Source organism: Micromys minutus (genome assembly GCF_963924665.1).
Source record: "Micromys minutus genome assembly, chromosome: 30".
NCBI classification, from domain to species: domain Eukaryota; kingdom Metazoa; phylum Chordata; class Mammalia; order Rodentia; family Muridae; genus Micromys; species Micromys minutus.
The window spans coordinates 1,472,778-1,500,244 of record NC_137965.1 but is presented as its reverse complement, the minus strand read 5'-3'; the positions used below and the strand labels follow the sequence as shown (position 1 = coordinate 1,500,244).

The following is a 27,467-nucleotide window of genomic DNA, read 5'->3' as shown; positions in this document are numbered from 1 at the left end:
CATCAGCATCATCGACGTCCGTCTGCTGCGTTCTGGCTTCTCCAGCGCCGCGCAGAGGAGCGAGCTCGTGCACCACCCGCGTGCCCGTCGCTGGGGCTAAGAGCAGGGACACCGAGGGTGACTGATCCCCAGAGTCCGAGCGCAGCCCCCTCCCGTCGTCCGAACAGCCATGACCCACTTCAACAAGGGCCCTTCCTACGGGCTCTTGGCCGAGGTCAAGAACAAGATCGCATCCAAGTATGACCAGCAGGCTGAGGAAGATCTGCGCAACTGGATAGAAGAGGTGACAGGCATGGGCATTGGGACCAACTTCCAGCTAGGGCTAAAGGACGGCATCATCCTGTGCGAACTCATAAACAAGCTACAGCCAGGCTCTGTGAAGAAAGTCAACGAATCCTCACTAAACTGGCCGCAGTTGGAGAACATCAGCAACTTTATTAAAGCTATCCAGGCTTACGGTATGAAGCCCCATGATATATTTGAAGCAAACGACCTTTTTGAGAATGGCAACATGAGCCAGGTTCAGACTAAGCTGGTGGCTCTAGCAGGTCTGGCGAAAACAAAAGGATTCCACACAACCATTGACATTGGTGTTAAGTATGCAGAGAAACAAACAAGACGTTTCGATGAAGGCAAATTAAAGGCTGGCCAAGGTGTAATTGGTTTACAGATGGGAACCAACAAATGTGCCAGCCAGGCGGGTATGACGGCCTATGGCACTCGGAGGCATCTTTATGATCCCAAAATGCAGACTGACAAACCCTTTGACCAGACCACCATTAGCCTGCAGATGGGCACCAACAAAGGAGCCAGCCAGGCAGGGATGCTAGCACCAGGTACCAGAAGAGACATCTATGACCAGAAGCTAACATTACAGCCAGTGGACAACTCGACCATATCTCTACAGATGGGCACCAACAAAGTTGCTTCCCAGAAAGGAATGAGCGTGTATGGGCTTGGGCGGCAAGTGTATGACCCCAAGTACTGTGCCGCACCCACAGAACCTGTCATTCACAACGGGAGCCAGGGCACGGGAACAAATGGGTCTGAAATCAGTGATAGCGATTATCAGGCAGAATACCCCGATGAATATCATGGCGAGTACCCAGACGACTACCCTCGGGAGTACCAGTATGGTGATGACCAGGGCATTGATTATTAGAGTCACACACGGGAGTACAGTATTTAGTCCATTGTTTTATCCAGTGAGACCCAAGCTAGCCTTGAATAATTCTTGTCTTCCTAAAACACTATTATACTTATTGTACCTGTAAAGAATGCCTTATGCACATTCCTTTCCCCTTTTCTGCCTCCTCTCTAAATAGCTGCCTTCTACTGCTGTAGCAAGTACGGCATAACCGGTAACTCCGTACGAGGTGACGAGGAAGCTGCGCCAGGACAGCCAGCTCTTTGGTTGAAGATCTATGCATTTTTTTACACTTACACGTAAACTGGTATTTTCAAACAATAGGAAACTATTTTTTCTTTTTTACAGTCTAGTATGTATCTGGCTTGTATGCGGAAGACTAAAAAGTTGATTTGCTAAATGTGGTCTTTGCCAACTAAATCTAAGATGCAGCTTTAGAACCTGACTCATGGATGTTTTTCTGCAGTATTGTCTGCTGAGTTCTAAATAAAGTCATGATCAGTGTGCAAAAAAAAAAAAAAAAAAAAAAAAAAGAATTCATTCCCCAGCAGGACTGTCTTATTTTGCCTCAGTGGGAGAGGATGCAGCTAGTCCTGTAGAGACTTAATGCGCCAAGATGGGGGAATACCTAGGAGAGGGGCACCATCTCACAGGAGAAGGGAGGGATGGATGAGGGAGGGACTCTGTGTTGGGGCTGGCAGGGGGCAGTGCTTGGGATGTAAATAAATAAATAAATGTCCAGGATGAAGGTCACTCTCCCAAGCACCTGGCCTGTAGTCTTAAAAGAATATCACAAAATGTAACCACAGCTTTAGGTACTGTTGCACAGTAATGGACCCCAGGAGTATTGGACCAAGTACAGTGCATGGTTCTGATCTGGTGCCTGGAGAAGAAACAAAAAGTCTGTAGACAACATTATTAAGGTCACTTGTCAGATTTGAATATGGGATTGCCTGTGTGTGGATAACACGCCATATTTGTGAATTTCTTAAGCTGTGACAGAGGAAGTCTGTAAGAGGCTCTCCTAGTTCCTTGAGAGATACAGGTTGTAGTCTTTAGGCAAAAGGATATGGTGTGTGCAATTCCTCAATAAAAAATGAAGCAAATATTGCAAAATATGATGGTTGGTGCTGATGTCGAGTGTCTGGTTTGTTCTATTCTTGAATACTTTAGACACATTTGAAATTATTTTACAATCAGAAGTTTAAAATATGGTATACAGAAGCTGGAAAGAACCCAGATGTCCTTCAGTAGATGAATGGATACAGAAATTGTGGTATATTTACACAATGGAGTACTACTCAGCTATCAGAAACAATGACTTTATGAAATTCTTAAGAAAATGGATGCATCTAGAGAATATCATCCTGAGTGAGATAACCTAGTCACAAAAGAACAGACATAATATGCAGTCACTGATAATTGGATACTAACCCCAGAAAGCTCTGAACACCCCAGAAACAACTCACAGACTATATGAAGCTCAAGAAAAACAAAGGCCAAAAAAAAAAAAAAAAAAAAAAAAAAAAAAAAAAAAAAAAAAAGCCTCAGTCCTTCTTAGAGGGAAAAAATGCATAGCACCCTCTCCAGAGTGTGGTACACCTGGACCTCAAATCATTAATAATCCAAGAGCTAAGATAATAGCCCTGTGGCAATTTTCAGTATTCACAGATCATTATGCTTAATCTATACCCAACAAGAAATCTGTTTCCATGTTATATTCTGTCCTACATGTACTTCATGCTTATGGTAACTAGTGGGATTTCTAAGCATGCTATCAAACCTCTAAAAGAATTAAGTACTGACAAAATTATTCATATAATGTTATACCAAAATGCCTTTAAAAATCCATATATGTATCCCTCTTTTTGTAAAATAAAGTGGTAAGAAAAAAATATGGTATGCATGCATGAAGCATACATTCATACACGCTATGCATTGGATTGCATCATTTGTAGAAAAAAATGGGTGAAACAAGATCATCATGTTAGTCAGATAAATCAGAAAAAGTGTTGCATGTTTTCTCCCATATTTGAATCTATATGAAAAACATATGACACACACGTAGCCGGGCCTCTGTGGAGGGCACAGGAGAAAGGGAACAGCATACGGTCTTGGAATAAATTCACAGACACTTGTTCAATCTAAAAAAAAAAAAAAACAGACCTGAGAGGTTTAAAACATGTTTCTGAAAAACTATGACTATAAATTTTTTACAGGCTTTTTTTTTTTTTGGCAATACAAAATAGAAAATAAAAGCCACTAGAGAAATGAAGGGCAGGAGGTATTTATGTGCTAATGATGAGAAAGTTTGTTTGTTTGTTTTTTTTATAAGCACTATATACTTTTACAAAGTAGAGGCTTCTCTGCACCTTCAACCTCTCTCCTCATACAGCTTCTCCATCCACCATGAAAAATGCTTAATAATTCTTCTTCTTTTTTTCTTTTTTTTTTTTTTTTAGGAAAAATTCTGCTGTTTAAAGGGATTGAGTCTCAGTTATACAAGACGATAACGTCCTAGAGGCTGCTGTGTAACAAACTGAATGGATGTTGTAGTCAGCCCTAACTGTATTAAAAAATGGTTAGTACTGTGAATATATACATATTGTGTGTTATATACATATTAACTTAATTAAAAAACTCAAAAATTTTGAAGAAAGAAAATTTGGATGATTACAAAGGATGGTATAACATAAACTGAAGATAATAATTACATTCTAATTATAAAATCCAATTTAACTTTTTAAAAAATGTAATGAGATAAAGTTTAAAGGCTGGAAATGTATAGCACACACAAGATGCCAGGTTTGACCTCCAGATTGACACACATATGCACACACAAGTATGTACACATGCACACACATACACAAAAGTACTTACACATACACACATGCACACACAAGTATGCACACATGTACACACATACACATAAGTACATACACATACACACATGCACACAGGCACATACCCCTTTAAGAGGATAGAAAGGTATCTGAGACATTTTCAGGGCAGACAACTCTTTAAAGAGTTTTGCTGCACAAGACTGAGGGATATGATTATGTTTCCATAGAGAATCAAGTCAGGTCTTTCAGTAAGTGTACTGGCTGTTTTTGTGTCAACTTGACACAAGCTGGAGTTATCACAGAGAAGGAGCCTCAGTTGAGGAAAGGCCTCCATGAGATCCAGCTGTAAGGCATTTTCTCAACTAGTGATCAAGGGGGAGGGCACAGCCCATTGTGGGTGGAGCCATCCCTGGCCCAGCTCATTGTGGGTGGTGCCATCCCTGGGTTGGTAGACCTGGGTTCTATAAGAAAGCAGGCTGAGCAAGCCAGGGGAAGCAAGCCAGTAAGTGACATCCCTCCATGGCCTCTGCATCAGCTCCTGCTTCCTGACCTGCTTGAGTTCCAGTTCTGACTTCCTTTAGTGATGAACAGCAATGAGGAAGTGTAAGCTGAATAAACCCTTTTCTCCCCAAGTTGCTTCTTGGTCATGATGTTTTGTGCAGGAATAGAAACCCTGACTAAGACAATAAGTAAAAGACATCAATTTTTCCCCCATCTTATTTAAGTCAAATTTAAAATGAAACAGCCACACAGCAACCTATCCCCTTTTCGTATTCTGCAAACATTCTTCTACTCTAAAACACTATAGGAAAATTGTCACCTCCAATATGCATGCATCTATACACTGGAATCAGAAATAGACAAGACAGCCCTGATTGGTGGACATATTTCATCTGATATCACAGGTGAACCCACTTAGTGCACACAGCCTGGCAGGCAGATTATAGTTAAGACAATGGCTACTAAATTGGACTGCATATGATGAACATAGATGATTAAAAGTAATTATTATTTATTAAAATCACCATTTTTTCGAGACAGGGTTTCTCTGTATAACCCTTCTGTTCTAGAACTAGGCTGGTCTAAAACTCCGAAATCTGCATGCCCCTGCCTCACAGGTGCTGGGATTAAAGGTGTGCACCACCGTAATGAAAAATTACTAGACTAATGGTTTGATGAATTATCAAATGTTAGATCTATCTTCACTCTTAAACCACAGAAGGAAAGGGACAGACGTTCCTCCCAGCTGTCTATGTCTTTTCCATGTAGACAGAATGTTGGTCCACTTTGATATTTTTTTATTCAACAAAAAAATCTTAAAGTTAATTTTAACTTTTACATTAGAATTATTTACACACACACATAGTCACTAAAGGCTTATGAGTAAATAAAAACATTCTGTCCTTTACTGTCTTTTACAGAGAATTTAGTATTTCTACTCAGTAATCCTGGCTGGCTTGGAACTCATGCTGAGAATGAAGTTGTGATCAACTACCTCTGCTTTAAGTTTCTGTGGAGAGCACACAAGATCCTGAGTGAAAGAAAATAATCCTCAAAGTATTTCTCTACAGAGGGGAAAAATCAATAATCGCAGGAAAGAAATTGATTTATATCTACCTCGGTTTGAGAACATCAATTCTGTGTTATGTGAGACAATGAAGAGCTGAGAACATAGTTGGGAGGGAATAAAATCCATTTAGAAAACTGCTTGCAAACTTCACACCATAGCTGCTTCTGGAAGTACTGAGATGTGCTATTCAATTATTGAATAATGTCAATAAACAATTATTGACACCGTTGTTTCCAAAACGGCCCAGAGTAAACTGCTAGTATTTCTTTTGGTAACTAGGAGTGAGGTTATATGTACCATGGACAGAAATTTAAATGTAGCTAAGTCTTACATAGCTCTGCTCAACTCGGCCCAGAAAAATCTAGGGATCCTAACAGTGTTCCTAGCAACAGAATTCTGGGCCGGCTTACAGTGGCTGTTGAATGGCGTGTGCGCAGTTGTCCCTGTGCATCTCCGTTTGACTTCTCTTGTGCAACGGTCCTCATCTCAGTGAGGATAGTCATTCTAAGCTGTTCCAGAATATTCCGTTGCCTAATCTATGTAAGCATTGCTCCTAACTGTGGAATTTATCTTCACTTGTTCCTTTATGAATACTACCAGGATGAATGTATTAGCACATTTTTGCATGACTTTAGTGCTAATTTTAGGGTTATGGAATTTGTGTTGGCTCCACCAGTATGGTAATTAGACAATTTCACAAGTTGGGGTTGGCTTGATTGCAAACATCTTAGAATTTGTTCTTCATTTCTGAGTATCTCTCTGTAGCAGCTCTGGGTAGGGACTGGTCAGTGTGGTAGGAAGAAAGAACTTAAGTGTATATGACCACCAATGGGTGTGTGTGAATTTACATTGTGGGTGTCTGCTGTATGTCTTGCTCTCCGGACGAGTTCTCCGTCTACTGTTCTTAGACGATGGCTAGTTAACAGCTGGTGCAGAAGATACTGAGGGCGAAGAAAATGGCTGTTAAATAAGCAGAGCCGGACACAGGCAGCTATGAACATACAACCACCTGTATCCAGTACCAGACCGAATCACCTGAATAATGTGCTCAAGTTCCCTTTTCTAATGATGGCGATAATTATCATTAAACTTGCTGAACCAGTTCCCAGTCACTCACTCTTCTAGGGTTTTTACCGTGTCCTGTGCCATGTGCAGTTATGGATGTAGATGGCTGATTAGATGCAGGGTCAGCAATCAGTCGATAAAACTCTGTACCTTATGGTATCGGGTACAGAAGCTCACATATGTGGAAGTAGTCAAAAATGTGTTAGCATTTTTCTCTCCTTGTCATTTCCTGATGTTGGGATCCTTTGAGCTTCTCTTTTCCAGACCATTGTAAATAGATAACAGGCAAATGTAAACTAAATCCATTCCACTGTGTGTGTTTTAGAATATCACAGTATGTGCCATTAATATTCACAAAATTACAAATTAGTAAAAATAATACTAACCGTTGATTAAATTTGGAAACATTTGATTAGTTTAGAAAACATCATTGATGCCTTCCTTTCTTGAATAATAAGTTAGTTTATTATATTTATTCATTTTACACACAGACACAGACACAGACACACAGAGACACACAGAGACACACACACAGAGACACACACAGAGAGACACACAGAGACACACACAGAGACATAGACACACACAGAGACACACACAGAGACACATACAGAGACACAGACACACACAGAGACACACACACAGAAACAAGACACACAGACACACACACAGAGACACAGACACACACAGAGACACACACAGAGACACAGACACAGACACACACACACACACACACACACACACACACACACACACACACACAGTTAAATGACTGGATTTTCTCTGTCTACCTTATTGGTTCAAGGGATAGAACTCAGGTTCTCAGGGTTGGTAATAAGTGCCTTTACCCACTGAGCCACCCACCCTTCCAATAAACCAATTAAAAAAAATAAGGTAGTAAAAATTGTGTTTAGTTTTGAAATAATTTTCCCAATGGTCTTCAAAACAGGGAAGAAAGCCAGTCCCCCTGCTTCCTGCCCCTGCTCTTTGCCTTAGCTGACCCTGCTCCATGCTTACTTGAGCTCATCTGGTGCAAAACGCACTTTTATTCATAAGTCTGTTTTTCTGATTCAGTTTAAGGTCTGGAGAGCAGATTCTTGTTAGTTTTCTCTAACTCTTCACCCTGCAAGTTGCAGGTATGAACACAAAATGATGGGACCCAGTCATCTCCTTACTGTATCTAATGTATCTAAGTCCAGGAACCCTGAACCTTGAGGAAACTAGGATCAAATTCCAGTTTTCAATGTGCAACTTTAACGAGGCTGCGCTGGGCTGGTTTCTCTGACAGTCCGTGTCCTGAGGCACAAGGAGCAGGTTTCCAGCCAAGCTCTCATCACATGGGCTGCATCTTCAGGCTCAGCATCTTTGCAGAGCTGGGGAGGGCAAATGGAGCTGCCCAGGACTGCAGTTTTCTTGAAAGCAGGCTCAGGGCATAGAGATGGAAACTATAGGTTACCCACAGTTGCCCTGCAGAGGTAATGCTTTAAATAGGCCATGTTTTTAGAAAAGGGGTGGGGAGTGTAAAGAGATTGTGCACAGAGGACAGCATTGGTGGATTTCCCTTTGATGAGCTGTCGTCTCAGAATGAGGCCCTTCCTCATTGCACTGTGACTGCATCGGGTCATTTCCACGGGCTTTAGCTAAATCTCACGAATGCAACAATTGCTACATTAAAGTCTCGGCTTCAAAAGTTCAGCATCTCTAGACATTGGTCTTCAGTCATTCATAAAAAGAAGTTGCCAAATAAACCTTGAAAAATAAAATACGGCACGTTTATCCCCCCATTTTCTCAGAAGTCACAGATGGCTATATCTGGTATTTTTTTCCTGTGTATTTTTTTGAGAGTTGGAAAAATGGTAGATAAAGACACAGACAAGCGGATATATAAGACCAAATGGAGAGCTTTCTCCTCACATGGTTGGACATACTCTTGGGGCAAAGTTGTTACCAGTGGCTTTTGAGATCTTCAGCAATTTTATGGAGATAAAATACAAACTAAATTCATTTGCATGAAGAGCATTTGAAGAGTTCAGTTTTAATAAAACTGTAAGGAGACCAGTTTTGGATATTAAAGAGCAAAGAGGTAAAGGGACATGAAACAAAATGTCGTCATCATCATCACCACCATCATCATCATCACCACCATCATCATCATCACCACCATCATCACCATCACCATCATCATCACCACCACCACCACCACTATCATCATCACCACCATCACCACCACCACCACCATCATCATCATCACCACCATCACCACCACCACCATCATCATCATCACCACCATCACCGCCACCATCATCATCATCACCACCACCACCGCCAACACCAGCAGCAGCAACAGTGAAAAGACACATACACACACACACACTGGGAAAAAGGGAGGACCAAAAATAAAAAAGATAAAAATACTAAATCAAAGTAAGACACCATCACTTTAAAATTTGAAGTTAAGGAAGAGAGCCAAGTTTAAATAATCTAAGACGTTATTTTTAAGCTCCCCCAACTCAGGTCTTGAATAGAATGTATTCAAGCCCCGTGACATTATTTCTTCTGTGTACAAAATCCACGCACGACGTCCTGATGGCTGTCACTAAGAGAAGGGCTTTGTTTCACAGCCATAGCGTGGGAGGCAAAGGAGGAGGAGGACGGAGCAGAGTCTTTCAGAAGACAGGGTAAAATGTTTCTCTGGATCTAACATTTTATGTTCTTGACAGTGACGGCTGGGTTGAGTCACGGGGTTGTGGACTTGCTCTCTGCTTGACAGCATCCACACCTGAAGGGTCAGACGCTCCATCCCCCTCAGCCTCACAGGACACTACTGTGTTTAGGCTGTTATTTTGGCCAACCATAAAAATCCATCATAACCCATGAAGTATGAATCTCCAACTTCCGGGATCAGGAATGGCTGGAAAATTATTGGATTCTTTTGTAAGGAGGAGAATTGTCAGAAGTGAGCTCCTTAGAATTGCTTTGGACAATTGGGAGTTTTTTTTTCCCCTCAAAAAAAATTCTCAGTTTGAATGAAACTTAAGTGAGTTTGTAGGAAGAAGATCAAATTTTCTTTCATCCCAAGGAAGAAATCTACACCAGGCACAGTGCGGTTTCCCCAAACCCTGTGCTTCTGAGTTTGAAATGTTTAGCAAATCCAGAGAGTTTTGAGGGTTACCGTTTGTGGTGGGTAAATTGAAGTGACTAAACTTTCAGTCAGTTCTGCATCTCCTGAGGCTAAACGCTGAAGTATTAACTCTCCTGGTCTCTGGTCTTTTTAATAAGTGTGGTGTCTTATCTGGGGATGTGCATCTGAACTGCAAGTTTCACTTCAAAAATTCCAAACATGAGACCTAAGGCCCCTCTGCCTTCACTTGGACTGTAACCTTATCCCCCAATCCCATAATACTCAGCCAAGTGCCTACCTCACTTACCACTGACAGATTTATTTCTTAAGCACAGCTCCTACCAGGTCAGCCCTCTTCACCAAACCCTTCAATGGTTCCTTCATGTCTACGTCATCCAGTTGTTCTTACTAACTTTGGCCCTCATGGCTATCCATACTCCTGTAGACAAGCAGGTCTCCTGCTTTTGGTTCCGTTGATGTTGTTCACCATATTTTTCTGCTTCAACACTGTCTCCATACCTTTGACCAGGCCACTTCAAGTCTTGTCCTCTGGTCGGGTGCATTCTGCATTCTCTGTGAGCTCTCGTATTTCCCAGTTAGCACTGCAGTAGCTTAGCTTAGTTCAGCAGGCAAATTTTCAGCCCCTTTGAGAGACCCTATAGACAGCACTATGTCTTGCCTATTGTGGAGCCTGGTTTTAAGTCTTTCTTTCATGTACACACACACACACACACACACACACATACACATACACATACACACACACATACACACACATACACACACACATACACACACATACATACACATACACACACACATACACACACATACACACACACATACACACACACACATACACACACACATACACACACACACATACACAAAAGAAATTAGAAAGTCTATTTAAAAGGACTGACTATAGATCAGTACTGCAATATCTTTTCCCATGAATACTCCTGGATAGAAACTTTATCTCTAAAAACTGTCAGAAAAGAACATCTTCATTTCCTCTTTGGAAAGGAAGGGCATTTGTGAACTAGTTCCTTTTCCTCTGTAGGTTTCAAAGGTTGCTTCAATTCTAGTTCACTTGAGCGAATCTTCAGAGTTAGATGTGCATGTAGTTGAGTTTAAGTTACTTACACCTAAATACCTATTCCTTTGCCAGCAGAGAACTCCAGGTGGCTACTCAGGCTTTGAGATTGGCTCTCAATGCCCCATGGTTCTATATGTGTAATAGTGACATGGTTGTGACCACAACTACAGCTCTTTATGCTATACATGGGTAAGGGACATTAGCAGTGGGCAAAGCGGTATACTGTCACATTTGAACTGGATCAGAGAGAAGAAAGACTCACTTTTCTGTGGCTGCTTCTGAGTCCACCTGCATGAGAAACAGACCCAGCACCAAAGACCCAGCAGGCATACTTGACTTAGAGCAGCACAGTTGGCTTCCTGACGTGTAAGTCCTAGCACCACAGGAATAGTGAGGACTTGGGGGATGAAGAAAGTCAGAGACACTGAGCACCCAGAAGGTGGGTCATCACATGTTCGTCAGAGCAGATAGTGAAGCTCGCATTAAGAATTGTGTTTGCAGAGGGGTTTGGAGAGGATGAGTCATGTATTCCAGACTTCACAGAGGTAGCAGAGCAGAGATTCGAACCTGGGTCTGCCTGATCCCGAGGGTGAGGCTGTGTTCATTGTATCCCACACTTAACAGGAGATGGGCAAAGACTTCGTTAAGTGTGGAAGTGTAGCCTGGGATCTTGGCTTTTTTTTTTTTCTTCTAGGACACAATGATAGATCAGGATTTAAAAGATTTCAAATTTATTCCTTTTTAAAGCATGTGGATATACGAGGGTGGGTGGAGTGGTGGCGAGACAGTGGAAATGGGAGATGAACGGGCAGTGGTTTAGAGTTCTGCTACACAAAGTGAAGAAGTTTTAGAGGCCCGCTGTACTTGTATATTGAACTTATAGTGAAACTCTATTCTGTACACTTCAAAAAAGTAAGAGGGTAAATCCCTTATGTTGCTATACAAAAGCATTGTAAAACAAAAATAAAAAAAACTCCAACATAAGTCAAGAATGAGTGTCTAAAACTCAACAAAGACTCAAAGGTCGAAGATGAAATTGGTATTATTGAACAGGATGTCAGAGTGAGGAACAAGGTAATGCTGATTGTAAGAGGCTACCACCCAAACAGCTAAAAAACAGCCAGAGGAAAAACCTCACGGCACAAATTGGAAGTGATTCCATGTATGCAACTTTCCTATGGCACTAAAGGCACAAATGTAATATTGGGAAGTAAATAATAAATCACTTATGGGTTTTAAAATGGAAAGCACATGTCTTATGGACACTGAGTTAATGTGACTTGATGATTATGTTGTTACTCAAAGAGAGTCACAGACATTGGTTAGTGCCAGCAGCTTTGGACAAGACCAACATTTCCTGTGTGTAGAGAGCAGATCAGCTGCTGGGGTGAGGGGGACGTGCTTGGGGAAACAGGCTGCTCAGGATAAAACCCTGACAGGATGTACATAGACCTCTGCTTTAACCATGCTGAAGGTCCCAAATCTAAAATTATAGTCAGAGGGACACTGCCTGATGCTCCACATGATCCATGGCCATGTGCATTTTTCTTCTGTCCTTTCTAGGACATATATTTCTAAATATTTCTGATGTTATTTGTAAGTTTTAAATACTAGTCTAATCAGGGATGGGTACCATTAATCTCCAGTAGTCTTTGGTAGGTCTCAAGGAGTGCAGTGGAAACTTTTGAGGTGTGAATGTACTGTTTTCAGCTGTGTGGAAAGGGTCCACCTACACATGCCCATTGAGCACGTCCTTAACTGGAGAACTGAAACCTTGAATACACAGTGTACAGAGTGTTTTAGGCTTGGTCTCCCTTAGGGGAACATGATAGAATGCACGGCCCCCACCCTCCCAACATTCATTGCAATGAATAAGGAAGGTTTTAGCACTAAATATCCAGGAACGTGCATGAGTCTAATGAGTGTTCCACTCTCCAGAACATAATGATTTCCTGGACCCTCCTTCGATAGAGTCAGGAGTCCACAGAAACAGGGGTAAGAGAATGTCTGAGATGGAAATGTATGGGGTAGGACAGAGACCATGAGATGACACAGCTTAGAAAGGAATGGGAAAGAAAGATTGGGAGAGAAGAACATTCAAATATTCAGAAGTGGGTTTAGGGAAAGTCAGTCGAAGAAGACGTGAGGATTTTTTTTTTTTTTTTTTTTTTTTTTTTGTGGGTGTGCCATGTGGGTTGGAAGTTACTTCTACGGCTCTCGTAATCGGTTCTGCTGGGATTAAAGACATGCGTCATCATCACTGTTTATATATAGTGTTTAGTCAGCCAAGAACGTACTGTCTAGACCAGGCTGGCCTTGAACTCAGATCCATCTGCATCTCCCCCACAAGTACATGCTGAAATTAAGGTATGAGACGACATTGCAGACCCTGTCATCTATGCCAGCGATCAGTTTTCTGATGCCATTGAGAGGTGGAAGTAAAAACCATCACTTGGGTGAGCTGCCCGTGGCTCAGTTTGATTCACACGTACACGCTAAGCAGAATCCCAGATGAGTTGAAACTAGTCTAAGTTCAGGCCTTAAAAGCAAGACACACCCAGCTTTTCAGCACCCCAGAGTACATCCTCTCAGTAGTGACAAGAGGCAGTTTGCCCTCATGGTGACCTCATGTGGTTGACAGGCTTCAGACTGCTGGAGAATGAAGACTCATGTGTTACTTGGAGAAGATCCAGATCTTCTCTTCAAAGTGTCAGAGATATTGTGATGGGGAGCAAAGGTCAGAAGTACAGTTAAGTTCAAGGTCCTTCACCTTGGGGAGTTTCCATGATTTCTTTCTCTTTCTTGTGCGTGGCAATGGCATTTCTCAGTGTGACTTAGCCAAAAACCACTTAACATTACTTCAGGAGCCTGACTTTCAAGGCTGTGCTATCAAAAAAATGTATAGCCCCAAGAAGCTTAGGTCACTTAAAGTTGTGTGATTGCCTGTTGCCTGATGTCTAGTTATAGTGCAAGTCGGATTTAGTCAAAGTGTCTGCTTTAAGGATTGAAGGCCCTGAAGGGGACGGGAACCTCACAGGAAGACCAACAGAGTCAACTAATCTGGACCCCTGGGAACTCTCAGTGACCGAGCCACCAATCAAATACCATACATGGACTGATCTGAGGTCCCTGGCACATATGTAGCAGATGTACAGCTCAGTCTCCATGTGGGTCCCCCAACAACTGGAGCAGGGGTTGTCCCTAAAGCTGCAGCCTGACTGGAATCCTATTCCCAACAGGGTTGCCTTGTCTGGCCTCAGTGGGAGAGGACCTGCCTAATCCTGCAGAGACTATCTCACCAGGATGGGAGGGTGAGGGGGAAGCAGGGTACCCCATGAAGAGGATTGGGTAAGGGACTCTATGAGGGGGATCAGGAGGAGGGCAGCGTTTGGAATGTAAATAAAAGTACTCTTCACTAACTTTAAGTCCAAAGAGAAGCTGAATGATGTCATAGAATAGCACTGGTATAATAACAATGATGCAGTGTCAAAATAACTTTAGAAGCTGCTCAAAGTTACTTTTAAAAACTATCAACAATAAACATAAATGGCAAAGTGGCTCCTTCACACGTTAGATAGTAACGAATACTTTAGGATACAAATAAACCCAAGTGCTGTTGGGATTTATGAGTTGTAGGCAGCATGACTCCTTGGGAGGCATTTGAGGAGTGTTGGGGAGCATTTTTGTTTGTCATGATGGAAAGGATTGGAACTGAATTTAGTGGAAGGGTGCCTGACTCCGAGGCTCTGCGTTATATATAAGCTGGGGGAGGGTTTCTGTTTTCCACAGCACAGCTCCTCCCCTGTTCAGGAAAGTAACCTGCAAATGAAGGCAGGGTAGTTTGAGCAGTGGGTCATTGGGTAGAGAGCAGGAGAAGGGAGTGTGGGATAGAACTTTTCCAGGCATCTTTACCTGGGTTTCCATCATGAAACACATACTGGTGTGTTTGAGGGCTTCCACATTCCCGGGGATGCTGCATGTGGGCGTACATGTGTGCAGATAAACACTCACTCCTATCAAGAGTTTCAGCCTAACTCATATAGCATAGCAGCTTCTGACATGGCTTCCCTTATATTTGTTTATACCACTATTTTTTTCCAGTATCATTCCTTAAGTCCAATAAATTATAATATATGCATTGATTATTATTTATATGACCTTTTAAAATTTAGCATCAATAAAACAGACCTTTTCAATATACAGTAAGGTAAGCACCCACTGATTAGAGAAAATTTAGAAAAGGTTATTTTTGTAACAAAATATCTTTTTTTAACCCTTTTTAATGTTGTTATAAAGATTTAAAGGGTTGGGAGAAACAAAAACAAAAACAAAACAAAACAAAAAAAATCCAAAACAAACAAAAACAGGATGATCTCATCTTTGGAGAACTTTGTAACAGTGCAAACTCTTGGACCACTACTGAAGCCATGTATGTACCATTTCAGTAACAATAGATAAATAACAACAAATCCTTTGAATTCGCACTTTAGACAATTTATTTATTCAAGTCAAAACACTGTCAAGTATTGCACAGGAATACAATGCTCTGTGCACTGTAATTCTTTTGTTGGAAGTGATCCTTAATTAGCATAATATAAACATGAAAGCAAGACTGATATGCACGCATTAAGAAGGACAAAGATGGGGAGTTGGCATCACCAATTAGATGGCTGCAGCAGTATAGCATTATGGGATATGCTCAGTGGATCCTCCCACTTGACAAATGTATGTTCTGTATTGAAACAATGTTGCTGTTCTTTGGTGTGTATACTTTTCTGTAGTGAAACAATGTTACTGTTCTTTGGTGTGTATACTTTTCTAACATGTATTATCATGCTGATATTTTAGCTATTCTGTTCAGTCCTGTTGAAAACTTCATCCCCAATGTATATAGTAAAGTTGAAGATTTTCCTTTTAACTTCTCATCCCAAGATCTCATTTCTCTTATATAACTTACATTGTCCTGAAATCACCTTTAAGTTATTCTTTCCTTTTGTCTGTGCCATTAATGCAGTTGGTAAATGGTTGCTGGAGCCCTTAATCATTTTTTAAAGATGTACAGGTACTCATTTATTAATAGTCTCCATTAAGGCATTTTAAATTATCTTAAAAGGTAATTTAAGGTGGTGAGAGACACTCAATAGAGACTTCAAAACTGTTCTAAAAGAATCACTGTCACAAGACTATGGTGACACATCTTATTATTAATCCCATGTTGTGGGTGTTTCTTACAGATCCAGCTATTGGTGTTAGATGAGATTCACCCATTGTGTTCTTTACTTAGCCATTCCCAAAGATCTGAAATAAGAATTTACTGCCATAGATTATTCTCAAAATCTTGGGTGGCTACACAGTCTTTGTTGGCTCAGTAAACAGAAAATTAATAACAAGAAGGCTCAACTCTTCACAGGTTTGTTTTGAGGTTCCAGTTAACAACTGCTATTTAAAAGAATTCACTCATAACTATTCAAAGATTGGGAAAAATCGTGAGTCACCCAAGAGAAAGTAAATTATGCCCCCATTAACTCTTTTCTTTGGTTAGGAGTTTTGAGTTATGCTACAATTCTTTCAAGACAAGTTATCCATGTTTGGCAATTCTCAACCAAAAGAACATTCAACTGATTAGTATTTCCTCATGTCTCAATATAGTAAGTAACCCCCATTTAAAAAAATTTTCCTGCTCAGGCGTTTTAATCTATTCAATTATATAAATGGTTTTTTGCATGAATATTAAATTAATGGCTTAGCAGTTAAGGATAATTGCTGGAAAATCATGACTTTAGATCCCAGCACCCATGGAACAAGCTTCTGTTCTGAAAATGGTCATAATTCCAGTTTTTGAGGGTTCAACACTCTCTTCTGGAGTACACACACACACACACATTCAACACACACACATGTACTCAACACATGCACATGTACTCAATACATGTGTACAAATAAACAATCAAAAATCCAGCCAACCAGCCAACCATATAAATAAGTGATACTTTTCAAAGGACAAAGACTAGAGCTGACACTGAGGAGACCTGACATTGGCTCTTAGTGATTTCAAGAGGAATAAACACGTTGGACAAGACTTTTCTATGAAGTCATTCAAAACTGTTATTCCCTCTGCTGCTGGAGTTAAGCACTAACAGCCATTTCTGACACATAGAAGATACTGAGCAAAAATTAACTGAGGAGATGACTCAGTCCCTAACATGCTTATTGGGCAACATGGGGACCTCAGTCTCGTCCTAAACATCCACGCAAAAAATGAGCAATGGCATTGAACCTATAATTCCAGGGTGGGAAGTAGGGATAGAAAGATGCCCCGGGGCTTGTCCAGCTGAATTACTAAATTCCAGGTTCAGTGAGAAACCCTGACATAAAAAACAAGGTAAGGACTGAAGGAGGGAGCTATCCAGTGTCGACCTTTGTCCTCTGCACAGACATATACATGCCAACATACAACACACACACACACACACACACACACACACACACAAACACACACACACACACAAACACACACACACACACACACACACGCCCTTGAGCACTGGGTGAATAAAAGAATGAAGAATAACATGTCTCAACAATAGGGAAGGTGGAAAGATGCTACCATATGGGCTATGGAGGAGTCTGCTATGAGGTTTTCCCCAACCTGCTGTGACCCACAAACTACGGTGGTCTTCAGCACTTCGGACTTCATTGCCTCTGGTTTCAATTGAGGACTATAATAATCAACAGGGTCTACCACATTGCCAAGAGAATAAGTAAGGCTTTACATATTAAAGTATTTAACCCACAGAACACTATCCATAAATAAATACCAGCTAGCAGAGTTACAATTTATAATTATCACTGTATAATTACCCAATTATAACTGTGCTAATGATGAATTTCGGTCCTAGATTTTCCTTTAAGGATATTTTAAGTTATCATTTTGTGTGTGTGTGTGTGTGTGTGTGTGTGTGTGTGTGTGTTTGGTGTACATGAGGAGGTGAGAGAACAACTTTCTGGAGTCATTTCTTTTACCATGTGTTGGGATCACATATGGCTGCTCTGGCTTGAACATCTACGTGCTGAGTCTTCCTGTCAGAGATTCTAGACTCTCCATAAAATCACTGAGGTCAAGTATTTACAACCTGTCTGTAGGTTTTATATAGGACCTTTCTAAAGCTGCCTTGATGTTAGGATGGAAAGTTGGGGTGGGGTGTTGAAGTTTTTTTCTGACCCAGAAAGACAAAAGTGGTATGAGTTTGCTTATGTGTGAATATCAGCCATTAAGTGGATAGTAAACAAGTTACAGCCCATAGATCCACAGAGTTTAAAGAGTGAGGGACTAGACCAGGGACAGATAGAACTCCCTAAGAAAGGCAATAGAAGATACAGTTATGGATGACCTAGGGGATGATTAGAACGGAATTATCAAGCAGGGAGGGAGAGGGAAGAGGGGGCTCAGGTAATATGGGAAGGAGGTAAATTAAGAGCCATTTGCAATTTGAGGGTAGGATGAAAACCTAGTAAAATAGAAGCTTCACTAACACACACACACACACACACACACACACACACACACACACATACACATACACACACATATGAAGGTGAACCAATTGAAATAGCCAAGTAATGGGAAGACAGAACTTAAGCTAAATATCTCTTCTCACCTAATAAAGCTTCCAGTACTGGGATTGGGTTACATCTTATTGAGTTCATGTCTAAAGGGATCTCATGGGAACCCCAAAAGCAATCTAGGCTGTTGCCCATACTAAGTTGCTTTCCCCACACTGATGGTGAGGCCCCATGGCTGAAGACAACATTTACACAACTCACTGAACATAGAGAAGTAGGTGCCTACCTAGAGCCTTTATCCCTCTGTGTAGGCGTCTGTGGTACAGGAAGCTGCCCTGCACGCTACCAGAGGAGAAACATGAACAACAATCCAGGCACAAGCTCCTTGATATACAGTGACATCTTGCTTGTGAGATCCGTAGGGTAATGGTAGCACAAAGCTGGTGGGAGTAAGTAACTAACCAAGGTCTGATCTGACCGAACGCCCAATCTATGAGATGGAACCCATACCTGATACTGTTTGGGTGACTAAGAACCTGAGACCACATAGCCCAGAGATCTAGGGTAAAACCAAACACTGCTGCATTCTCCTATGGTCATAGCTCAGCACCCTATTCAGCCATCAAAGCTTCTTCCAGCAACAGATGGGAACGAAACCAGAGACCCATGTCAGACACAGACTGATGAGCCTTGGAACAGCCCTAAAGGGACGTCTCCAGCAAGCTCCCCGTCTCAGGATTCAGGGAACTCTGCCGAAGTCACATAGAAAGAATGTAAGAGTCAGCGGGGGTGGCAGAGGACATCACGCCAACAGGGCCCTCTAGAACAACGGAATCCGCAGGTGAACTTACAGTCTGTGGCAGTTGGGGTTCAGGATCTGAAAGAAGCGAACAAGTGTTCTAACCCAGCAGCTATCTCCCTCTGATAACTACCTGCAGATGAAGATTTAGTTCCCTCCCAGGGAGTCTCACTGGGGAAAGAACTACTTACTCTTAGGGGTAGGCTGCACACCCATCGGTAGATGCCAACAGAATGTGAACTCAATGGCATTTTTGGAGGTTCCTTGTCTCATAATATTGTGTCAGGGCTTTTTCTTTTTTAAAAAAAATGTTATAGTCTTCCCCCCCCTCACACACACCCACACACACACTCGCTCTCTCTCACACACACAAACACATACACACACAAACACAAACACATACACACACACACTCTCTCTCACACACACTCTCACACACACTCTCACACACACACTCTCTCACACTTTCTCTCTCTCTCTCTCTCTCACACACACACACACTCTCTCTCTCTCTCACACACACTCTCTCTCACACACACAAACACAATACACTTTCTCTCTCTCTCACACACACACTCTCTCTCACACACACACACTCTCTCACACTTTCTCTCTCTCTCTCTCTCTCTCTCACACACACACACACACTCTCTCTCTCTCACACACACTCTCTCTCACACACACAAACACAACACACTTTCTCTCTCTCTCACACACACACTCTCTCTCACACACACACACACTCTCACACACACAAACACACACACACACAAACACACACATTCTCTCTCACACACACACACTCTCTCTCACACACACACTCACACACACACTCTCTCTCACACACACACACTCTCTCTCACACACACACACTCTCTCATACTCTCTCACACACACACTCACACACACACTCACACACACACACACTCTCTCTCTCTCTCTCTCTCACATACACTCCCTCTCTCTCCCCCCTCCAGTTCCTATATAACTTCCATTTTAGTGTTTTTATGAGTGTTTCTCTGCATCTGCTTCTTATACCTTTTCTTCTGCCTCTTTCCTCCTGTTTGATTTTTTTTGTCCTGTTCTGATGTGTCAGTTTTGTTTTTATCTCTTTAAAATCTTATTTTATTTATTTATTTCATTTTATTATTATTCCTTAGAAGCCTGTCTGTCTTCCAATGAGATACAGAAAGGGAGGTGGGAATAAACTGAAAGGAGAAATGGTAACCAGATACATTATGTGAGAAAAGGGCTGTTTTTCAATAAGAAGAAAAAATTAGGGATATTTAAGAAATTTTATTAAACATATGGATTGTTAAGGTATACTCTGCCATTTAAGACAAATTAAAATTTTTTGAAATTTTTCATGATTTTATTACCGTGAAATGAAGATATCTTTAAGAGGTTATTTTTAAAGATAAAAACCACAGAAAAGCAAGTCCACTGTTTTACATGTGAATAAGCTAATAAAAATAATTTTAGCTCTGCCAACTCTGCTGAGAATTCAGGCCCCAGCCCAAGTCCTGAAAATGATCTGGAAAACCATTTAGTTAAATAAGATTCATTATATATTCCCCTAAATTAGAGCCATCCTTGATAATGTGTGGGCATAAGAGGTTATGGACTTACTCAAATTCAAAACCGAGATTGTCTTATGAATTTCATTATTAGCCAAGGTTTTTTAAAAATCACACTTCTTCTTTACCTTCATCTCTATTTCTTAAATCTTAAACTTTATGTGTGATCCCATTATAGTGTTTGATGACAAAGCTTCTCATTTTAAATAAATATAAAAGAGAAGCTTTAAGATGCAACGTCATTTTTCTCTTCTTACGAGAGGAATACACATTCTGGCAGGGAAAATGGAAAGAAGAAATAGAAAGTCACCAAGCAGTGAGCCGTGTGCAAACCTTGGCATATTTTTTATAAACATATGTGAGATCTTTTCAAATATGTAATTTTGTATTCACCCTCTTTTTGTTTAATAGACTATAAGCATTTGTGAACCTGCCTCTGTCAGCCCTCCTCACAGGAAATAACCAGCTCCCTCCAGAGAGAATGAAAGCAACTGCTGGGAGACGCAGCTCTGATTCTAATTTGTCACAGTAGTGATTCTATTTCCTCCTTGGGGAACCGGCTTTTGGGTGTCCTTAGTCCTCACCATCTCACCTTCCCCTCCTTATCAAAGGACTCAAGGTCAGAGATGTCAGGAGGCTGCCTCCTGCCAGGGCAGCAGACAATTGAGAAACACTATAAGTTAAATACTTTCAATGTTTATTAAATGTTTTCATATCAAGTTAGCAGCTTTGGTTCAAAGGTATTGAAGTAATTTAATACACAAAAATGAAACAACCTAAATGTATTATAAAAATAATTATAATATCCGAAAACGATTCAAAAGGAGTGATTTTTGTGTAGATGCAAGGGAAATAGTTTTTATATGCACTTGGCCTTTGAGCATTAAAATCCACAAATAAATTTATGTTCTGTGGTGTTCTGAATGAAAATGGCACTATTAGAAGGTGTGACCTTGCTGGGGTGGGTGTGGCCTTGCTGGAGTGTGTGTGTCTTTCTTGGAGGAAGTGTGTCACTGGGGGCTGGTTTTGAGGTCTCAGAAGTTCAAATTAGGCCTAGTGGCTCACAGTCTCATCCAACTGTCTGTAGATCCAGAGGTAAAACTTCACCATGTCTGCTTGGGCACCACCATACTTCCCATCATAATGGACTAAAACTCTGATCTGGAAGCCAGCTTCAATTTAAATGTTTTTCCTTATAAGAGTTGGCATGATCATGGTATCTCTTTACAGCAATAGAAACCGTAAGTAAGACATGTTCCGTTATGACTAAGACCTCACATTCTAGCATTCTGCCTTAGGGGTTTGAATTCTGACTTCCGAGCTGGAGACCACGAGTGAATTATTTGTTCTTTGTGGGTCTCAATTTCTTCATGTTAAACAACATTGACCACTTCATAGGGATTCTGGGGGGGTTAAATGATCCAGTCTTCACAAAACCCATGAGGCAGTAAGTATACAGCACCCATGGATGTCAAGCTTGCTAGCTATGATTATTATTATCAAAGCAATTTGATTCGCTGGTTAGGATGAGAACAAGATTTTGTTGGTTGTACTAACCTTGACACCCTAGTTTGGCAACACAAAACACTGCTTATGACAGGATCCATGTACACAGGAGAATCAGAGCCATGTGCCTTTTTAAATGTGCTCAAAAGCTCCAGTTAAACAAACCAGGGAAGACTATGGAAGAAATTAATCCCTATGAGAGGGAAACAAAGCTGGGAGCTTGTCACAGTAGTACGTCTCTCAGATCTCCCAAAACATTTAGAGTAGGGAAGCAGTAAGAAGAAATAACCCCTCACTTTGTTTATTAATGAAATCACAAGAGATAATGTTCTTTGTGGGTAGGAGGCTGAACTTCATTGAATAAGCCGCTTTAGTTCAATGACTCATGAAACAGCTCCAGTCAAAACAAACCCAACTTACTCCTCTGTCCATTTACGTACCGCTGTTTCCAGAAATCCAGAGAGGCCATTTTGTCAGAAATACTACTTGTGGGTTTGAGTTTTGCTCAAGACGTGGCACAGTGAGAATTGCCATCTCTTTGTGCTGTGAACAGGCAAGGTAGGTGTGATGTAAAGTAGCCACTTTTGCATTAAGTGGAGGCCCTGGCACTGCAGGGGGTGAAGTCTATCTAACTAGGAGTGTCTAGGTAGCTTCTGTCTAGGGGACAATTGATTGCTGGTGAAACCCCCTTTGTGGGTTTATAATCAGTGGTTTTCTAGCGCCCCCAGTGGAAGCTCTTAAAGATGCCTCTCACCTGCGGCATGGCTCCTGTGTCCAAGACTCTTCCAAAGACTCTCTCTAGCCCAGTGGGTCCCACCTGAGCTCATCGCCTCTCCCAGCTGCAGTTTTCATAGAGGGATCACCCCATCTTGGCCTGGCACACCCACTGTTCACTGTTCTCAGGTTGCAGTGTTGCTTGCACACATCCCACCTCCCATTTGTACTCTGATTTCATCTGCATCATATACCCTGCCACCTGAGTCTGTTCCTCCTCACTCACTGTCTCTCCTACACACAGATGTCAGAGACTCTGTTGCGATCCTGCTCAGCCCTTTTCTTGAGATTCTCTGGTGATCCTTGGCTTGATGAATCAAGTTCAAACTCCAAGGCACCCACTTTTTCTCTGGTCAAACTGTTTTCTCGGTTCATTTTTAGCCTCTGCTCTTACTTAGTGACCTTGGTGTTTTTGTGTCAGATCAAACTTTATTTTATATGACTACACTGTAGCTGTCTTCAGACACACCAGAAGAGGGCATCAGATCCCATTACAGATGGTTGTGAGCCACCATGTGGTTCCTGGGATTTGAACTCAGGACCTCCAGAAGAGCAGTGAGTGCTCCTAACCGCTGAGCCATCTCTCCAGCCCCCACGTCAGATCAGTGTTACTTGGGGTCATTTCTTAACCAGTTAACCCTCGACTGTATGTTCCAGAGCTCAGCCTGAGTCCACAGTTTCCCTCTCTTGCTTAGGACACTTTATGCCAATTATTTTAGAATAAGGTTGTTAGGTTACCTATTTATTTGTATGTCCCTTCATATAACGTGTATGTGCCCTGGTGACAAGGTGGTTAGCTCTTTGAGCATTAAAGTTATGGCTCAGGTTCCTCTCCAAACTTCTGAAGAACCTCTTATATAAAGGTTACCTCAGGCCTATGGTGCCATGAACGTCCCCTTCTCAGCATAAAGCGGGTGCTCTGTATGTTAAATGAATGGATGATGACTATGAGGAAATATTTGGGCTCCCAGATCCAAATTTTTTCTTTTCTTTCACTCAGATAAAAAATTGAACTTGTTTAATGATGTTGGCCGGGCTAACAAGAGGCAATAGTGTTTCCAGTCCTAGCTTAAGAAAGTGAAAGCCATTTGGTTTTGAACATGGCTTTTCCCTGGCAACTAGGTATCTGGAATGACGTTTCCTTATGTCTCTGCTCCGATTTTACTTGGAAAAAGGACTCCCGATAACACTTTGATTTGGTCAAGTTCAGCTGTGGCAGCTCTTTCCCGTCATTATGTTTTAAGGTGTATTTTATAATAGCACTAAAAGTTGGCCCTCAGCATGCAGCTCCTCTTCTCCATCACTTCAGGTCCTGCTCTCTGATTAGTTCTCAGCCCGTCTTGGTGTCCCAAGACAAAGAGTTCTTCACTTTAGTCCGTGACACTTTGGAATCACATATGATACGTATGTGCCTTATACTATATCTACTTATTACATGCACATGTATTACACGGTATCGTACATGCCAACGTCTGTTTGTTTACGTCTCTGCAAATGGCTCAAGGACAATGCTCATGCCTCCTTTGTCCCTGCATTCTGGCTGCCTACCATAGGAGGTGTCCCAATGACATCCACTCATGGAACCGTGATGGGGAAGGAATGAGACATTTAGGGCCCTGTCGGCTCTGGCTGCCACCACGAAGTGGCACTTTGGTGGCTAACCATTCTCCTGGTCTGGCACTTCCGCAGCTGAAGAGCTGGAGAGTGTGTGGCCAGAAGCCCCGAGTGCCCATCCTGGAGCACCAGCCAGCTGAGCCAGGAAGTACCACAGCCACAACCAGAACCCTGCCTTTCTTCTGGAGGAAGGTCAATATTGACCTTTGAAATTGTGGGGTGTTAACTTGGCACTGGCGAGAGTGAGAAGCCTCAAGGAGCCTTAGCTCAGGCGGCCTTTCTCTGTTGGGGGAGCAGCAAGCTGGAATGTGGTGAGACTTCAGAGTGACATTTTTGTTTGGGGGACTTTACATGTGTGTGGCTCTCATAGGTGACATTAAAGGGTACAAGGTTACTGCAACCCTGTTAACATCTTCAGGTATTTTTTTCTTAGAGAGCGGGCTTTGTACAAACTGCCTTTCTGTCTTTACAAGGGGTGGTGGGGATGCCACTTAAGACCAGATGACTCTAACTGGTTGGTGGCCTTTGCCTTTCAGTAGGCAAATGAAAGAGCAGTTAAGGGTGTTAATCAGCAGGCCTTTTTTAAAAAAGCATTTGAATATCTGGGTAATTTTTAAATAAAATAGTTAATATATAAATATGTGTATTTTTGACTCTCCTTTGGAAATAATAAAGCATCTTTTGTAACTCTGCTTAAATGACCTCATGGTTGTCCAGCTACAGTGAACCAGGCCTGGAGAAGCAAATCCAGAGGAAGAGAATTTAAGATCAAGATTAGCAAATTAACGGGGCGGGGAAAAGCCAAACAACCAATTAACCTACTGCTGCTGAGCCCGGCTGGTTAGGAGCACCAGGCTGTCTGGTGTGCTCCGAAGCTCCCAGGGAAGCAAAAGCACCCAGTTCCCTAATGTTTCCCAGTTCCTGGGGATGCTTTGTTTGCTACTTTCTCTGCTGAGCGGGTATGGAAATCACATTGTGTTGTTCTGAGACGGTTGCCACGGTTGCCACGGGAACATCTCAACCTAGTCATTATCTGCTCAGGGTACGGATTCTATTAAATCAGGAGACTGAGCTGTGGAAGGGCTGCTTCAGGAGCCAGGAGCTGCCCCCTCTTCCAAGATTGTGATTCCTCGCCACTGTCCCCTCTCTGTTGGTGTCTTTGAACACACTTTTTTTTTTCTCCTCAACACCATCTCTCTTGTTTTTCCTTCTACGGAGCTAGTAAATGAAATCTATCCACAGGAAGTGGGCTTTGGATAATAGAGCTGTTACATTTCCTCCGCTCCTGCCTTCCTACTGGTCTCTGTTTTAGCTCTTCCCTGGGCATAAAAATAATTGCCACTCTTCTCTCCCTCTCTGCTCTCTCCTACATGCTTAGGTGCAAAGAGAGCTCTTCTCTAAGGATCCATGTTCCCCTTGTTCCACACAAAGGTGCTAGAGACCCCATTTCCTGCTACTTTCAAAGAGAAACCTCCAGAAACTCATACAGATGTTTCTTTTCTGCTTGTGGATACGGAAACAAGAAACAAAGCTGGCTTCCAACAAATACTTTTGTCCCAAGTATTTCTACTGATCTGGATGATCTCTCATGAGGAAGAGTTTGAGATCCTTATTCCAGGAATACTATACTCTATTGTTGCTATTATCATCATCATCATCATCATCATCATCATCATCATCATCATCATCATCATCATCATTGGTGATGGTGGTGGGCAAGGTGTATGTTTATGTGATACAGATGAGGGTTGGAATTGAATATAGAATGTGGAGCAGTTGCATCAGGCTAGTTTATATTTGCACCCCACACTGATCTGTCTGTCAGGAACACTTTAGATATACCCTCTCAGCAGTTTTCAAGGACATACTACATTTGATTTTGAAAAATTTGTTTTGTTTTTAATGACACGGATGTGTGTGGATGTATGTGCGTAAGGGTATGTGCTCACAAGGGCAGGTGCTTGTGGAACCCAGAAAGCGATGTTGAGTCCCCTGGGTTGGAAGTTAAACGTGGCTGCAGCTGTCTAATATGGGCATCTGGTCCTCTGTAAGAGCAGCATGTACTAACCACTGAGCAATCTCTTCAGCCCATGAACCTATTCCTACATGTCATGTCTGAGTGGCATTGTATCGAGTACTCTTTTGTGGGCAAATGCTTACAATTGACTGGTATGTGATTTATTGTTCAGACCAGGACAAACTGGAAAGGAAGATACTGTAGTCACTATGGATGTCCAGACCAAATAAAATCAAATTAGGACCATGAAAGTCTAATCAGGTACCTAATCACCTTATTATATAGACAACAGGACTGTGGGCAAAAGAAGGCTCTGCTTTCCCACCTATGCATGGAAAGGGATCCCTGCCCCCCACAAGAATGTGTGCATAAGATCTACAAGGAAGATTTACTTTTTAAGGCTTATATCAGATTCTATCTGGGGAGAGAAAGCAAAACCGCAATAATATGAGTAAAATGGTTCTGGGTCTGTGTCTACCCTTGAACAAGATGGACACAGAATAAGGGGCAGAGGAGATGGTAAGTTAACTATAAAGTTACTGAGTAGCTAGTTACTAGTTACAAAGAGTTACTGAGTTTAGGACTTTTGCAGTTTACTTAGGGACATACCTTATGCGTCTAAGAAAACCGAGCCCGCTTACAAGACCAAATACAGGGAAGGGAAGTCAGTATGTGACATAAAAAGCGAAGGATGAAAGAATTATCTAGGAGAGTCCTGCAGAGAATGAAAAGGGAATCTCAGGCCAATATTTTTTCTGGATGAGTGGGTAGC

The 27,467-nt window shown here is 41.8% G+C and overlaps 2 protein-coding genes across 2 annotated transcripts in view; one reads left to right on the top strand and one right to left on the bottom strand.

The window, feature by feature from the left end:
• Positions 1 to 27,467, bottom strand: part of PDE7B (phosphodiesterase 7B) — a 294,818-nt gene that overhangs the window by 48,656 nt on the left and 218,695 nt on the right. The gene's annotated exons all lie outside the window — the stretch shown is intronic.
• Positions 92 to 1,186, top strand: LOC308439758 (calponin-3-like). The gene has a single exon (XM_080941716.1). It carries the CDS (start codon positions 170 to 172, stop codon positions 1,160 to 1,162), a length of 993 nt encoding a protein of 330 aa, XP_080797842.1. The 5' UTR covers positions 92 to 169; the 3' UTR covers positions 1,163 to 1,186.

What these genes read in the sequence shown, in the direction of transcription:
- LOC308439758 (XM_080941716.1), top strand. Translation starts at nt 170, where the DNA reads ATGACCCACTTCAACAAGGGCCCTTCCTACGGGCTCTTGGCCGAGGTC.